Source organism: Salmo salar, chromosome ssa02 (assembly GCF_905237065.1).
Source record: "Salmo salar chromosome ssa02, Ssal_v3.1, whole genome shotgun sequence".
Lineage (NCBI taxonomy): Eukaryota > Metazoa > Chordata > Actinopteri > Salmoniformes > Salmonidae > Salmo > Salmo salar.
The window spans coordinates 37697895-37714083 of NC_059443.1; the positions used below are offsets into that span (position 1 = coordinate 37697895).

General features: G+C 40.3%; 1 protein-coding gene across 1 annotated transcript; it reads left to right on the plus strand.

Annotated features, from left to right (window-relative positions):
• The first annotated feature begins 615 nt into the window (after window positions 1-615).
• On the plus strand, window positions 616-6551 carry apom (apolipoprotein M). The gene is made up of 7 exons (XM_014165292.2): window positions 616-852; window positions 1631-1770; window positions 2197-2267; window positions 3264-3398; window positions 3691-3792; window positions 5189-5224; window positions 5338-6551. Exons 1-6 carry the CDS (start codon window positions 733-735, stop codon window positions 5215-5217), a joined length of 597 nt encoding a protein of 198 aa, XP_014020767.1. The 5' UTR covers window positions 616-732; the 3' UTR covers window positions 5218-5224; window positions 5338-6551.
• Window positions 6552-16189: the final 9638 nt, after the last annotated feature.

The following is a 16189-nucleotide window of genomic DNA, read 5'->3' on the forward strand; positions in this document are numbered from 1 at the left end:
AAAGCAATGTTCTCTTTTTTCTCCTCATCAAAACGTTATCTTCCAGACACGAGTCAAATGAACATGCACTATATAGTTGTTCACAAATCACAAAACAACGACATCCTATTCAGGTCTACCTACTGTATGAAACACTCAAAAAGTTGAGTATGTGTATGGTAGTGTGCCAGGAGTTTTCCCTGCTCAGGCTCACATAGTCAGGAACACTCCTTGCCCTACATACCACAGGGATAATTCATTACTTTGACACCGCTTGGTAGATACTCTAGCGCTGTGATACCATCTTACAAAACAAGATAACCTCAAAAACCTGTGGGATGTGCATTACCAGTGTAGACTGCAGAAATGACAGTCATATTGAAACCCATCCACCAACATGGGGGCTGATGGATGTTGAGGAGAATAGGGGGTGTAGAAGCAGGCCTATTTCCTAAAATTGGGTAAACGCTCAAACACTTCTTACTTTAAAGGCCACCCACACAAAAAGACGTATAGGCAATCATGTTGACATTTTTCGGTCCCTTTTCATGGACCATGGAACAACACCTTTTGGTATGTGGGCCTTTGGACTATGTGGGATGGTGGAAAGTTGTGCTAACAAACAAGTGGTTAATGATTACCACAATCCTAAAATGTTTGAAGCTCAATCCGGACACAGAAATATCAAGCCCAGAAAGAGAGATCAATTGCCAGGTTTCTTTTAGGCCACAAGTTGATTGAGGTGGTTCAGGTATGTTAGAGGCCAAGGAAGTGTATTCGTTCTTGCTCTTTGTGAATGGGTGGTTGGGTCAGCTCTTCACCCCCTGCTCCCAACCAGTCCTCCTATCTACAAGCAGTCTCAATACCCAACAGGTAAGAGAGATATGCAGATGTAATATCTGTGTTTTTACCACTATTATGACCTGTCAATTAGGTTATTATGCACAAGCGATGATACATCAAAACATCATGAGCCCTTCATGATGATTCTCAAATTATTATTGCATTTTGGTCTTTTAATATATTTACAAAACATATGTGTGACCCATAATGAACCATTTAATTTATTTTATTTCAACTGTATTTGTACAGGGAGTCAACATTGGGTTACACACACATTAAAGGAGTCAACTTTGAGTTAAAACATACAGGGAGACACTTTTACAAGTGAGCCCCACAAACAACATACACAATACAGTTTGTTGTACAGACTTCCCACCATATGTGATATGATTTTACAGAATGGTGTAATTAGAGTCCTACGGCATACAGTATATGGTTGTACCTTACAGAAAATCGACATTCATGTGGTTTTTCCGTAATGGCTGGATATGGACAGCACCTCAACAAATGGTTTCACAGTTTCAGTTTCAGATGTCGTTTTTGACTTATTTCGCATTGGCCTTTCACTTGTCATCGTACGCTTTCCCCACCCACTGTTTTCTAACAGTGGTGGTCATTTTTTTTGTCAGTAATGTTTTAAAATAAATATTTTCTTTCATTTAATTCTCCCCCTCTCTTTTCCTCCTTTCACAAATCTCTCTCTCTCTCTGTCTCTCTCTCTCTGTCTCTCTCTCTCTGTCTCTCTCTCTGTCTCTCTCTCTCTCTCTCTCTCTGTCTCTCTCTGTCTCTCTCTGTCTCTCTCTCTCAGTATCTTGGCAAATGGTACTTCATTGCAGCGGCTGGTGTGAAGGAGTCAGATGTGCAGATGTTCAGACAGATGGACAGCACTGTGTTTCACCTGAATGAGACCTCTGAAAATACACTACTGTTGACCGGAGCCATGCGCGTGTAAGAGACCAGGGATAGCTGACACAATCATACTGGCAGAGAAGCCCACTTGGGGTATGTCCCAATAATCTCTCCTTCCTGAAGTGTGCACTTGTTCACTTCTCCACAGAAATGTAAAAGCAATGGATTTGGATATGCATGGGCTAGAGGGAGTTTCTTATAACAGTGTTGAGAAATGGAAGAAGAGAGAGATTATTTGGAACACATCCTTGGCCTGTTTCTGACCCAAATTTGACCCAGTCGTACACAGTTCAACAGGCTTAATTACACCCTATATGGCGTTGCAATGCTTGTGGCCTATTCTACCCTGACTAACATTTTCAAAGTATAGAAGAATGTCAATGTTGTTTACAAAATTACAGTAGGTTTCAGTACCTTTACAGTACCTTCTATCTGTGTGATAATGCATTTTTTCCCCCATTTTAGGGGTGTTCATTGCATTATGAAAAACTGGACATATACTATTCAGTCTGGCAAAGATGATTTGACATTAGAAGGTAACTTACAACCACTCCCACTAACTTAGGTGCAACTTTTTGAGTTTTGTTCTCTTAACTCAGTCTTTCAATGGGCCAATGAGTATATTGACCCATTGAAAAAGTATTGGGACAGTGACACATTTGTTGTTGTTTTGGCTCTGTACTCCAGCTTTGAAATGATACACTGACTATGAAGTTAAAGTGAGTGCAGACTGTCAGCTTTAATTTGAGGATATTTTGATCCATATCGGGTGAACCGTTTAGAAATTACAGCACTTTTTGTACATAGTTCCCCCATTTTAGGGGACCAAGGGTATTGGGACAAATTCACTTATGTGTAATTAAAGTAGTCCAAAAGTTTTGTATTTGGTCCCAAAGTTAGAGACACACAAATATCATACCCCCAAGACATGCTAACTGTTCACCATTACAATAACAGGGAAGGTTAGCGTTTTTTTTGGGGGGGGGGTATGATAGTTAAGCCTCTAACTTTCTCACTCATTATCCATAATCATGGTAGCATTCACATGAATGCAGAAATGTTTGGCAACATATTCTATTCTTATTTACAATAAAAGTGACTCAAAAATGACACTACATTATTTAATATTCATTTAAATTTGGCACAAAATAATCTGAAACACATCCAACACAAACAGCAAATGCATACAACAAATTTGTAGCGTCACAGGCTTGATATAGTCATTGCGTGCTATGAATGTGGGACCAAATATTTAACTTTTTACAGATAAGTGAATTTGTCACAATACTTTTGGTCACCCAAAATGGATGGACTATGTACAAAATGTGTTGTACTTTCTAAACGGTTCACCCGAAATGGTTCAAAATACCCTCAAATTAAAGCTGACAGTCTGCACTTTATACAGAGCCAAAACAGCAACAAGAAAAGTGTCACTGTCCCAATACTTTTGGAGCTCACTGTATGTGTGAACAAAACTTGAGCAAAACTATGTTAGCCCATTGAGTAATTAATTCCCTGTTGGTTTGACACAGGCAGGCCTGAGCTGCAAACTCTAGTGTGGAGTGGAGAGTGGCTGAACTGTACCAAGTGTATCCTGCTGCAGGAGATGGAGCGTCACTTGGACCCACTAGAGAGACACGACACCCTCAACAGATTCATGCTTTACGGTCAGCCCAGGAGTCATCAATGATTCCATACTGTGATGGAATACCAGGAATTGAAGCAAAGCTGAGAAAATCTAAGAATTGAGAGACATACTGTTATTAATACATCACATTGCTGTTTAGTGAAATATTACATGTATACAATGTACATATTACATATTATGTGTTTTAAATTATATAACAAGGACATGTTATAGCTGCCCAAAGGGTTAATGTGCTTAGAGATGCAAACAATATTTGCATGTTTGCACTGTAAGTGGTCCTCAATGAAAATCGTGTATTTTCTTTTTACCAGCTCGTGACAGTGCCTTATTGGATAATAAAGTGGTGAAGGTGTTTCAGACCCAAACAGCTTGTAAAAATATGGGCAGATTTGTCCATCTCCCTCAAGAGAAAGGTTTGTGGTTTTGGTACATAATCTAACCTCACTATAGAACAAATGGACTTGGACCACCAGTGAAAATATTTTGTTTCTCTGGTGGTCCAAGTCCATTTGTTCTATAGTTCTACTTAGAAATGTCCTTGTTTTTGAAAGAAAAGCACATTTTTTGTCCATTAAAATAACATCAAATTGATCAGAAATACAGTGTAGACATTGTTAATGTTGTAAATGACTATTGTAGCTGGAAACAGCAGATTTTTCTATGGAATATCTACAGAGGCCCATTATCAGCAAACCATCACTCCTGTGTTCCAATGGCACGTTGTGTTAGCTAATCCGAGATTATCATTTTAAAAGGCTAATTGATCATTAGAAAACCCTTTTACAATTATGTTAGCACAGCTGAAAACTGTTGTGCTGATTTAAAGAAGAAATAAAACTGGCCTTTAGACTAGTTGAGTATCTGGAGCATCAGCATTTGTGGGTTCGATTACAGACTCCGGGATGCTGGCCTTCGAGGCAGAGTTACTCTGTCCAGTGTCTGTGTTCTTTTGCCCATCTTAATCTTTTCTTGTTATTGACCAGTCTGAGATATGGCTTTTTCTTTGCAACTCTGACTAGAAGGGCAGCATCCCGGAGTCGCCTCTTCACTGTTGACGTTGAGACTGGTGTTTTGCGGGGTACTATTTAATGAAGCTGCCAGTTGAGGACTTGTGAGGCATCTGTTTCTCAAACTAGACACTCTAATGTACTTGTCCTCTTGCTCAGTGGTGCACAGGGGCCTCCCACTCCTCTTTCTATTCTGGTTAGGGCCAGTTTGTGCTGTTCTGTGAAGGGAGTAGTGCACAGCGTTGTACAAGATCTTCAGTTTTTTGGCAATTTCTCACATGGAATAGCCTTCATTTCTCAGAACAAGAATATACTGACAAGATTCAGAAGAATGTTCTTTGTTTCTGGCCATTTTGAGCCTGTAATCGAACCCACAAATGCTGATGCTCCAGATACTCAACTAGTCTAAAGAAGGCCAGTTTTTTATTGCTTCTTTAATCAGAACAACAGTTTTCTGCTGTGCTAACATAATTACTAAAGGTTTTTCTAATGATCCATTAGCCTTTTAAAATTATAAACTTGGATTAGCTAACACAACGTGCCATTGGAACATAGAAGTAATGATTGCTGATAATGGGCCTCTACGCCTATGTAGATATTCCATTAAAAATCAGCAGTTTCCAGCTACAATAGTCATTTACAACATTAATAATGTCTACACTGTATCTCTGATCAATTTGATGTTATTTTAATGGACACAGAAGTTGCTTTTCTTTCAAAAACAAGGACATTTCTACGTGACCCCAAACTTTTCAATGGTAGTGTGTATATATATATATGTGTGTGTATGTGTTTCTTTCAGAGCTTTGTAAATTGGAGAATAAGGCGTAGCACTGAGGTAAGAATCTAAATGATGAATTTACTTTTATTTTATGCACTTCTTATCACTACTTCCGTTTTGTGGTTATTAAAATTACATTTGCTCATATCCATCTCCACAATCTATTACAGGCTACCTGATATTTGTTGGAATCTTCAATCAAGATCATGCTATGCATCAAAATAGGTTTCCTTTTGATAGTTTAATATTAGCGTATTGCCCACTCTAACTTTGATCTAACTCCGAAACGTGGACCTAATTCAAATGAAGAACTCTCCTCTCATTTCCCATGTGTAATAGTAAAACAAATAAACAGAAAAAAGAACAGCTATTCAAAGTCTGTTCCAAAGTCTCAGAATGTTTAGAATAGCACTAGTGCTTAGACTTCTAAGCATTTTCCATCGCTCATTTAAACTTGCAGTGACAAGGCACACAGTTATCAAGCTTTCTAAAAGGGCCTATTTCCAGGCAAATATTTCACTTTCACGCATTTCTCTTTTTGTGAGGGATGACTTAACTGTCATGGTTCAGTCATGGTTCACTGAACTGCATTGTTCCACTCTTCACCTACCTCCATCAATGGAGGCTGCTGAGTGGAGGATGGCTCATAATAATGTCTGGAATGGAGTCAATGGAGTGGTATCAAACACTTGGTTTCCATGTGGTTGATACCATTCTGTTGACTCCATTCCAGACAATATTATGAGCTGTCCTCCCCTCAGAAGCCTCCTCTGACCTCCATCTAAATACCATTGAAATATTTCGAAAATAATCCAGGGCTAGTTTACGGGGAAGAGCCACCCACGTAGTTACACTGACAGTGCAGGGGAAATTCCCATGATGCTGCTGACAGAGCATAAGCTCAGAGCACACAGTCGTTCACAACTAGAGTGGTCATCAACAGTTCTCTTCTTCATTTGCTCTAATGTAATAATACACATATTATTTCTTGTAAGGTTATTTCTTTGACCTGCAGGTCAAAATCAAGAAAATAGGGATATATGATGGGGTCCTTTGGGGTGCATTGGATATGTTGTACTTGTAATTTCTATGGCTTAAATACAATAACAGACTCCCATGTCTGGTCCTATAAAAACACCTACAGTATACACTACATTGACAATAAACTTTTTCCTATACAGGCAGCAGGTAGCCTAGTGTTTAGAGCGTTGGGCCAGTAACCAAAAAGTTGCTAGATTGAATCCTCGAGCTGACAAGGTAAAAATCTGTCGTTCTGCCCCTGAACAAGGCAGTTAACCCACTGTTCCTAGTCCGTCATTGTAAATAAGAATTTGTTCTTAACTGACTTGCCTAGTTAAATAAAAATAAAAAATACAAGAGGAAATTGAGAATTCTTTGAGTTAATAGTTTCTAAAAAATTATGTCAAAGCCATTGATTGATGTAAAATAGCTCAACTTTCATCTGCACTGGCATCAGTGACAAAGCACAATGTCCAGTACTTGACATTATCAGGTTATGTGGGTTTTTTACCTGTAGCCTCAAGGAAAGGCCAAACAACAGTGGTGTCCTTATGCTTATGTAACATTTTGAATCCTATACTGTAGCTCTGGACCCGTATTCATAAAGCAGAGCAGGAGTGCTGATTTGGGATCAGTTTCACCTTTCAGACAATTAATAATATTACATAGATAGGGAACCTGATCCTATCAGCACTTCTACTCTGAGAAGCTTTATGAATAAGGGCCCTGGTTAGAAATGATTGACATTACCAGTGGTTGCTACCAGTGCCAGGAGACAATCAATGGCTGAGTTAGACAAAGTCAACATGTAGCTAACAATGTCACCATTCAAGTACCTCTGTGTTTCGGCTATGCCCGGGGCTAATATGACTATATCCCGAAACCATGATGAAATCCTTGTCTATCTCCCTCCCCCTCTCCATTTATCTCTCTGATTTACGCACTTTCAAAGGTTTGTGACGTACCAACATGAAGACACTTGACTTCCCAGATACACTTTGGCATGAAACAACTTGTTGACTGGCAGAAGGTACAGAGGTCAGGGTGAGAATTTACTTCCCATCTCCGTCAGGATGACTTTAGATTCTTACCTTTCTCTCACCTGTACGATGTCCATAATAGGACAGCCTCAATCTCAGCAGGACTTGTTTCAATCTCAGCGCGACTTGTTTCAATCTCAGCAGGACTTGTTTCAATAAGTTAATTTTAATATAGTCACGGTATGGCCGAGATTCTATTCCCAGTGTGTTCCTCTTTTCATTTCTGGATCATTTCTCAAATATCAATACCATTTACAGTATATGAAAGCATATCTTGTTAAGCCCAAAAATAGGCAGTCAAACTCTTCCCTGCATAATAATTCATTACTGTCAAACGATGGTTCTTCCAGCCCACCTCTAACACACCTGATTGTTGATGAGCAGTTCACTAGTAAAACACTAATCAGGTGTGTTAGTGCTGGGCAGAAACAAAAACATGTACACCCTTTAGCTCTCCCTGACCAGGAATGGTGACCGCTGGTAAATACCAATATTGAGCCAAACACATCTTCGATGCTGCACAGATTGAAATCAATTATCTAAAACTGAACAGAAACTGATAAATTATCTAAAACTGAACAGAAACTGATCAATTATCTAAAACTGAACAGAAACTGATCAATTATCTAAAACTGAACAGAAACTGATCCATTATCTAAAACTGAACAGAAACTGATCAATCATCTAAAACTGAACAGAAACTGATCAATCATCTAAAACTGAACAGAAACTGATCAATCATCTAAAACTGAACAGAAACTGATCAATCATCTAAAACTGAACAGAAACTGATCAATCATCTAAAACTGAACAGAAACTGATCAATCATCTAAAACTGAACAGAAACTGATCAATCATCTAAAACTGAACAGAAACTGATCAATCATCTAAAACTGAACAGAAACTGATCAATCATCTAAAACTGAACAGAAACTGATCAATCATCTAAAACTGAACAGAAACTGATCAATCATCTAAAACTGAACAGAAACTGAACAGAACATAATTAGATGGATGCCAGAAGGTTTCTGCTTTCAACAACAGCAGTGCCTGCACTTCTGCATTTCAGGAAGATGGGGAAAAGACAAAGAGGCAAACATGATTGAAGGCCTTGTCTGAGAATTGTGCCTGCATTGGGTAAGCACCTAAACCATCTGTGTGTGTGTCAAGGAAAGCACAGGCGGGTTGATTGAGGATGTACCATGGAGCATGAAACCAAGAACGGGAAAGTTACATAGAAATCTACCAGCAAACACTCTCTCTCCCTCTCTCTTTCTCTGTTTCACTCTCTCTCTCTTTCGCTCTCTCTCCACTTTCTAAAAGTTACTTTCAGTCCTGTTTATGAAATCAACAGTGTTCAACTTCACGCATCTGCATTTCCATACCCTATGGCTATTTCCATACCCTATGGCTATTCCCATACCCTATGGCTATTCCCATACCCTATGGCTATTCCCATACCCTATGGCTATTCCCATACCCTATGGCTATTCCCATACCTTATGGCTATTCCCATACCCTATGGGTATTCCCATACCCTATGTATGTAAAGTCAGATTAAGTCACTGTGGCTGCCAGCTGGTGTATGAAACCATGAAGAAAACTCCCTGTCATGTTTTTGAGCCTGTTGAACCCGCTGACACTGATCTATAAATATGTATGGGAAAACACATGACACCCACATCTGTCAATGTTGTGCCTAACTCATCTTTAGCCTTACTAGCCTATAGTTCCTCGCTACAGGGATGATAGTGGTTCTGTCACCTTCTCTTTTCCCGTACTGTCATACTTGAGTAAAAGTAAAGATATCTTAATAGAAAATGACTCAAGTAAATGTGAAAGTGAACTGAATTTAAAAACGGAATCTAAATGCATCTGAGATGTTGAATATGTGAAACCATGGTAAATTTGAAATGATAGTTTGTAAACTTGATATGCAGACAATGAATGCAATATCCACCACATTGAAACAGAATATATAAATATTGAATTAGAATATTAAATTCAATTGTAATAGAATTTTAAAACTGAATGCAATATTCATTAAAATAATTTTCAAATCATGAAATACAAGTTCAATTAATTCAATGATTACATTTGTGCATTACAAATGTAAAAATATTGCATTTAAATTCAATATCTTAATGCAACTAAAAAAGTATTGAATTCGAATACAGTTTCTGTTGTCACTGATATCGCTCTGTAATCGCTCTGTAATCGCTACATCGCTTTCCTGCTCCGCATCCAAAATGTAACAAGTACTTTTGGGTGTCAGGGAAAATGTATGGGAGTAAAAAGTACATATTTTCTTTAGGAATGTAAGTGGAGTAAAAGTAAAAGTTGTAAAAACAATTTTTTTTTTAAATGCTGAAAATCCGATGTTTCTATGTCAAACGGTTTTGTTATTTTTCAGTCTTCTGTGATGTATATAAAGTGTAATATTGGGATGCAAACTCAAAATTGAATACATTTAAACTATATCTGACATGGTACAGGTGTCTTCTTTTTTATAGCCCATAACCATGTGTGTGAGGTGTATACTTTGGTTTCAAAGTAGATTTGTTTAAGACTACCAAGAACACTCTGTGTCCCTGATTTAGCCCACTGCAGTAAAAGGTTTTAAGTAGTGCTTCAAAGTATTTTTCTTAGGGTAAATCCATTTGAATTCAATCACTTTTTCACAGCATCCCTTTTGATTTAAACAAAACTTTTCATACATGTTTGTCCATGGTCAGAAAGAGACTTTTTGGACCTGAATGCCAAAACATTCAGGAGATAAAGGTGCTCAGTTGACCCGTTTTGCATACCATACTATGAGACATCCATGTCTTCATCACCGGAAAATATAGATGATATAAAATAGGGTCTCAGCTACAACATATGGGAAAAGAATCCGAGTTTATGCATTCAAACTCAAACGTTTGAGGTTCTTGTGTTGTGCCCGCCATCAGTTGAGACACAACATGCTCTGAATACAGGGGGAGTGTCATTTCAATCATACAAATATAATTAATAGAATGGACATATCCCTTCAGACCACTGCAATTTAGCTGGTACACCATTGACATTTTAATTTAATTTACATGTTACTTCTAATTACTACCACAAAGATGGTCACTGGTCCACCCACTGTTGAATGTAAACTTAAATATCTATTCTATTATCTATATTTCTATGATTTCAATAGGTTTCCTATGGAAGATTAACAGTATCATTTAAAAAAAACAGATATTCCCATTCAAGACAAAGGAGATGATTGTGGACTACAAGAAAAGAAGGACCGAGCACGCCCCCATTCTCATCGACGGGGCTGTAGTGGAGCAGGTTGAGAGCTTCAAGTTCCTTGGCGTCCACATCACCAACAAACTAACATGGTCCAAGCACACCAATACAGTTGTGAAGAGGGCATGACAAAACCTATTCCTCCTCAGGAAACTGAAAAGATTTGGCATGGGTCCTTAGATCCTCAAAAGGTTCTACAGCTGCATTCATCGAGAGCATCCTGACTGGTTGCATCACTGCCTGGTATGGCAACTGCTCGGCCTCCGACCACAAGACACTACCGAGGGTAGTGCGTATGGCCCAGTACATCACTGGGGCCAAGCTTCCTGCCATCCAGGACCTCTATACCAGGCAGTGTCAGAGGAAGGCCCTAAAAATTGTCAAAGACTCCAGAAACCTGGGCCTCCCGAGTGGCGCAGTGGTCTAAGCTGTGCCACTAGAGAGTCCAGGCTTTGTCGCAGCCTTCCGCGACCGGGAGACCCATGGGGCGGCACACAATTGGCCTAGCATCGTCCGGGTTAGGGGAGGGTTTGGCCGGCAGGGATGTTCTTGTCTCACCGCGCACTAGCGACTCCTGTGGCGGGCCGGGCGCAGTGCACGCTGACACGGTTGCCAGATGTACGGTGTTTCCTCCGACACATTGGTGCGGCTGGCTTCCGGGTTAAGTGGGCATTGTGTCAAGAAGCAGTGCTGCTTGGTTGGGTTGTGTTTCGGAGGACGGATGGCTCTCGACCTTCGCCTCTCCCGAGTCCGTACGGGAGTTGCAGCGATGAGACAAGACTGTAACTACCAATTGGATACCACGAAATTGGTGAGAATAAGGGGTTACATTTTTAAATTAAAAATAAGACTCCAGCAACCCTAGTTATAGACTGTTCTCTCTGCTACCGCAGGGTAAGTGGTACCGGAGCGCCAAGTCTAGTTCCAAGAGGTTTCTCAACAGCTTCTATCCCCAAGCCATAAGACTCCTGAACACCTAATCAAATGGCTACCCAGACTATTTGCATTGCCGTCCCCCCCCCCACCCCCCCTTTATGCTGCTGATACTCTCTGTTATTATCTATGCATAGTCACTTTAATAACTCTACCTACATGTACATATTACCTCAATTACCTCGACTAACCGGTGCCCCCGCACATTGACTCTGTACCGGTACCCCCTGTATATAGCCTCGCTATTGTTATTTTACTGCTGCTCTTTAATTATTTGATACTTTTGTTTATTTATTTATTGTATTTTTCTTAAAACTGCATTGTTGGTTAAGGGCTTGTAAGTAAACATTTCAATGTAAGGTCCACACCTGTTGTATTCGGCATATGTGACAAATAACATTTGATTTGATTTTAATTTGAAGTCAACATTCTCTGGTGTGTGGACTTTCGACCATCTTTTTGGTACCATTTGAAAGCAAAAATTTCAATTTTATTCCCATTTTAGTAAATTGATCAGCCAAAACATGACACCCACCCTGTATTCAAGAGCATGTTGTGTCTCAGCCGATGGTGGGCACAACACAAAAACCTCAGATTAAGTAAAATAGGGTCTAAGCTACAACATCTGAATATGCTAAAAATCGGAGTTGACATGTTTTTAGATAATTGACATATACGGTTATAAAATGACAAATGTAATTCCCACCCAAAATTCCAATAAATTATTGAATAGTTTGACACCCCTGTAAGCTTTTAAATGCTATTAATCTCAACCATTTGTCGTTTCCAGTGATGAAGACATGGATGTCTCATATTATGGTGGGGTATAAAAAATATGTTTTGGCATTCAGGTCTAAGAAGTCACTTTCTGAACACTTCTTAAATGGGCCAATATGGATGAAAGGTTTCGTTCATATCAAAAGGGGTGCTGTCAAAAAGTTACTTTACAACTGTACTTTATCTACAGTATTTCATAAAATAATGGATAAAATACCTGGGTTTATTGATTATTTAAATTCATTTTTTGTTGTCAGAACAAAAAAACATGTTATAAACACAGAGGGGAAATCAAATAAATAATAGCCCGGGATGACAATCTGTTTCCGCTCTTTTGCCACCTCCTTATGGAATTGTCATGTCTGGCTTGACAATGGAGTAGGCATAAGCATAAACAGATCTTGGACCAGGCTAAATTACATTTTCATAGAAGAATATGACATCATCAGTTGCTAATTCAATGTGACCAAAGTCACCCTAGATTTTGAGGTGGTTGTTTAGTCCATGATGCTTTGCTTTCACTCCCTCCTTTCTTTCCAACCACAACTCACAGTGAAGAAAAAAACTCCATCGCATCGAGCCTCAACTCAAGTGAAAGGGGGGAAACCCTGTCTAATGAACATGTCTCTGAAATGCAGCACGGTAGGCAGCAGACAGATTTGTTTGTACAAGGACACTACAAGACACGCTAGGTGAGTTGAGATCCTGGTCATTGTGTTTCATTTTTCTCATATCAAGCTACTCATTTATTTATGATGTATATGTATATTGTAGCAACACCGAATTGTGGACAGTGGACCATCGTATTTGCAATACTTTTTCATAATGTGAAATTCCTAATCTTAGACTTAATTATAGGATGTTTCGATGAGGAAAATGTGACACAATGTAAAATCACTTGGTGATAACAGTAATGTCCGATTTATCATCACACAGTAATAGTCTAATGGTTCTACAGTTCTATTTGGTCCAAAAATGGTGGCTGTTGTATGAATATTTAGTGGTATTTTCAATAATGAGACTGTAATAGGATGGACCCAGTCTCATGTCCTATACCATATGACAGGTAATGCAGTCAAATTGATCATTGCCAGAACGTTCTCTCACTCACTATGCATACCTTCACAATTACTTGTATCTTGTACAAGTGTGTAACAGGACAAATATAAGCACCCCCCAAATTATTATTATTATTATCTTGACTATTGCATTCATGTCCTTCTGAACATACCGGAGTACACTGCGTGACAGCCCTAATGTCTTGTCACAGTCATACAGTACATACCACTCTCTGCATGTTTACTACAAATTATTTTATTGTATTTCTCTGGTAGTGAGTTCAGATATCACATTTACAGCCACTGATGTTATTGTTTGAGCCAAGACAAGTAGCAAACCACACTGCACATAGGGCAGCATTGTAGTTCAACAGGGGAATAACCTGTATAGGTGAAATCCCAGAGTTTGTTTGTTTTATTTATTTATAGGGGACAATGCACATTAATCAACATCAATATTACAATAATGCAACATCCATGTAAATGTGCCGGGGTTAGCCAAAAGTTAATTTACACCCGTAGTCCCAGAGCAGCTAAGGACAATTACACATACTCACTAAAACAATACAAAATACAAATACATTACATCCAATAATATATCATTCTAACGACAACAACAATACTATCATCAACTGTCGTCTTACATATGAGGAACCACAGATAACTCATGTGTACAGGTTTGGATAGATCTGAGCCATGTTTTCAATTAAAATATAAAAGTACCATAATCAGTGCAGCTTCTCAAGTCCATGGGCATTGTATTCCAGTATGTTGTAGCTCTAACAGAGAAGGCCGATTGGCCGATTTTACTGTGTCGAAAAGGGACAACGCAACCCCCTCTAGTTAGTGCCCTGTTATCCTGGAGGTGCTTTCCTTGAGCATGATATGGCAGTATAGGGGTGAAGGGGCAAGACCATGTAGGAACTTAAAGACAAGGCTTCAAAATCAAATCAAATCAAATTTGAGTAAAAAATAAATAAATAATTTTAGCAGTAAAAAATAGCAACATATACAGGGGGGTGCCGGTACAGAGTCAATGTGTGGGGGCACTGGTTAGTTGAGGTAGTATGTTCAGTACATGTAGGTAGAGTTAATTGAAGTGACTCTGCATAGATGACAACACAGTGTGGCAATGGTGTGGAGAGGGGAGGGGGGGGGGGGCAATGTGAATAGTCTGGGTAGCCATTTGACGAGATGTTCAGGAATCTTATGGATTGGGGGTAGAAGCTGTTTAAAAGCCTCTTGGACCTAGAATTGGCGCTCTATGACTAGGGTGGCTGGAGTCTTTGACAATTTTCAGGGCCTTCCTCTGACACCGCCTGGTATAGAGGTCCTGGATGGCAGGAAGCTTGGTCCCAGTGATGTACTGGGCCCGTTCGCACTACCCTCTGTAGTGCCTTGCGGTAGGAGGCTGAGTAGTTACCATACCAGGCAGTGATGCAACCAGTCAGGATGCTCTCGATGGTGCAACTGTAGAACCTTTTGAGGATCTGAGGACCCATGCCAAATCTTTTCAGTCTCCTGAGGGGGAATAGGTTTTGTCATGCCCGCTTCACGACTCATGGTGTGCTTGGACCATATTAGTTAGTTGGTGATGTGGACACCAAGGAACTTGAAGCTCTCAACCTGCTCCACTACAGCCCCGTCGATGAGAATGGGGGCGTGCTCGGTCCTCTTTTTCCTGTAGTCTACAATCATCTCCTTTGTCTTGTTCATGTTGAGAGAGAGTTTGTTGTCCTGGCACCACACGGCCAGGTCTCTGACCTCCTCCCTATAGGCTGTCTCGTTGTTGTCGGTGATCAGGCCTACCACTGTTGTGTCATCTGCAAATTGAATGAGTCGTGCCTGGCCGTGCAGTTATGAGTGAACAGGGAGTACAGGAGGGGAGCACGCACCCCTGAGGGACCCTGTGTTGAGGATCAGCGTGGCGGATGTGTTGTTACCTACCCTTACCACCTGGGGGCGGCCCATCAGGAAGTCCAGGATCCAGTTGCAGAGGGAGGTGTTTAGTCCCAGGGTCCTTAGCTTATTGATGAGCTTTGAGGGCACTATGGTGTTGATCGCTGAGCTGTAATCAATGAATAGCATTCTCACATAGGTGTTCCTTTTGTCCAGGTGGGAAAGGGCAATGTGGAGTGCAATAGAGACTGCATCATCTGTGGATCTGTTGGGGCGGTATGCAAATTGGAGTGGGTCTAGGGTTTCTGGGATGATGGTGTTGATGTGAGCCATGACCAGCCTTTCAAAGCACTTCATGGCTACAGATGTGAGTGCTACGGGTTGGTAGTAATTTAGGCATGCTACCTTAGTGTTCTTGGGCACAGGCACTATGGTGGTCTGCTTAAAACATGTTGGTATTACAGACTCGGACAAAGAGAGGTTGAAAATGTCAGTGAAGACACTTGCTAGTTGGTCAGCGCATGCTCGCAGTACACGTCCTGGTAATCCGTCTGGCCCTCCGGCCTTGTGAATGTTGACCTGTCTAAAGGTTTTACTCACATCGGCTGCGGAGAGCGGGATCACACAGTCTTCCGGTATAGCTGGTGCTCTCATGCATGTTTCAGTGTTATTTGCCTTGAAGCGAGCATAGAAGTAGTTTAGCTCGTTTGGTAGGCTCGTGTCACTGGGCAGCTCTCGGCTGTGCTTCCCTTTGTAGTCTGTAATGGTTTGCAGGCCCTGCAACATCCGACGAGCGTCAGAGCCGGTGTAGTACGACTTGATCTTAGTCCTGTATTGACGCTTTGCCTGTTTGATGGTTCGTCGGAGGGCATAGCGGGATTTCTAATAAGCTTTCGGGTTAGAGTCCTGCTTCTTGAAAGCGGCAGCTCTAGCTCCTTGAAAGCGGCAGCTCTAGCTCCTTGAAAGCGGCAGCTCTAGGCTTGCATCTACAAGAAAAAGTATGTGAACCCTTT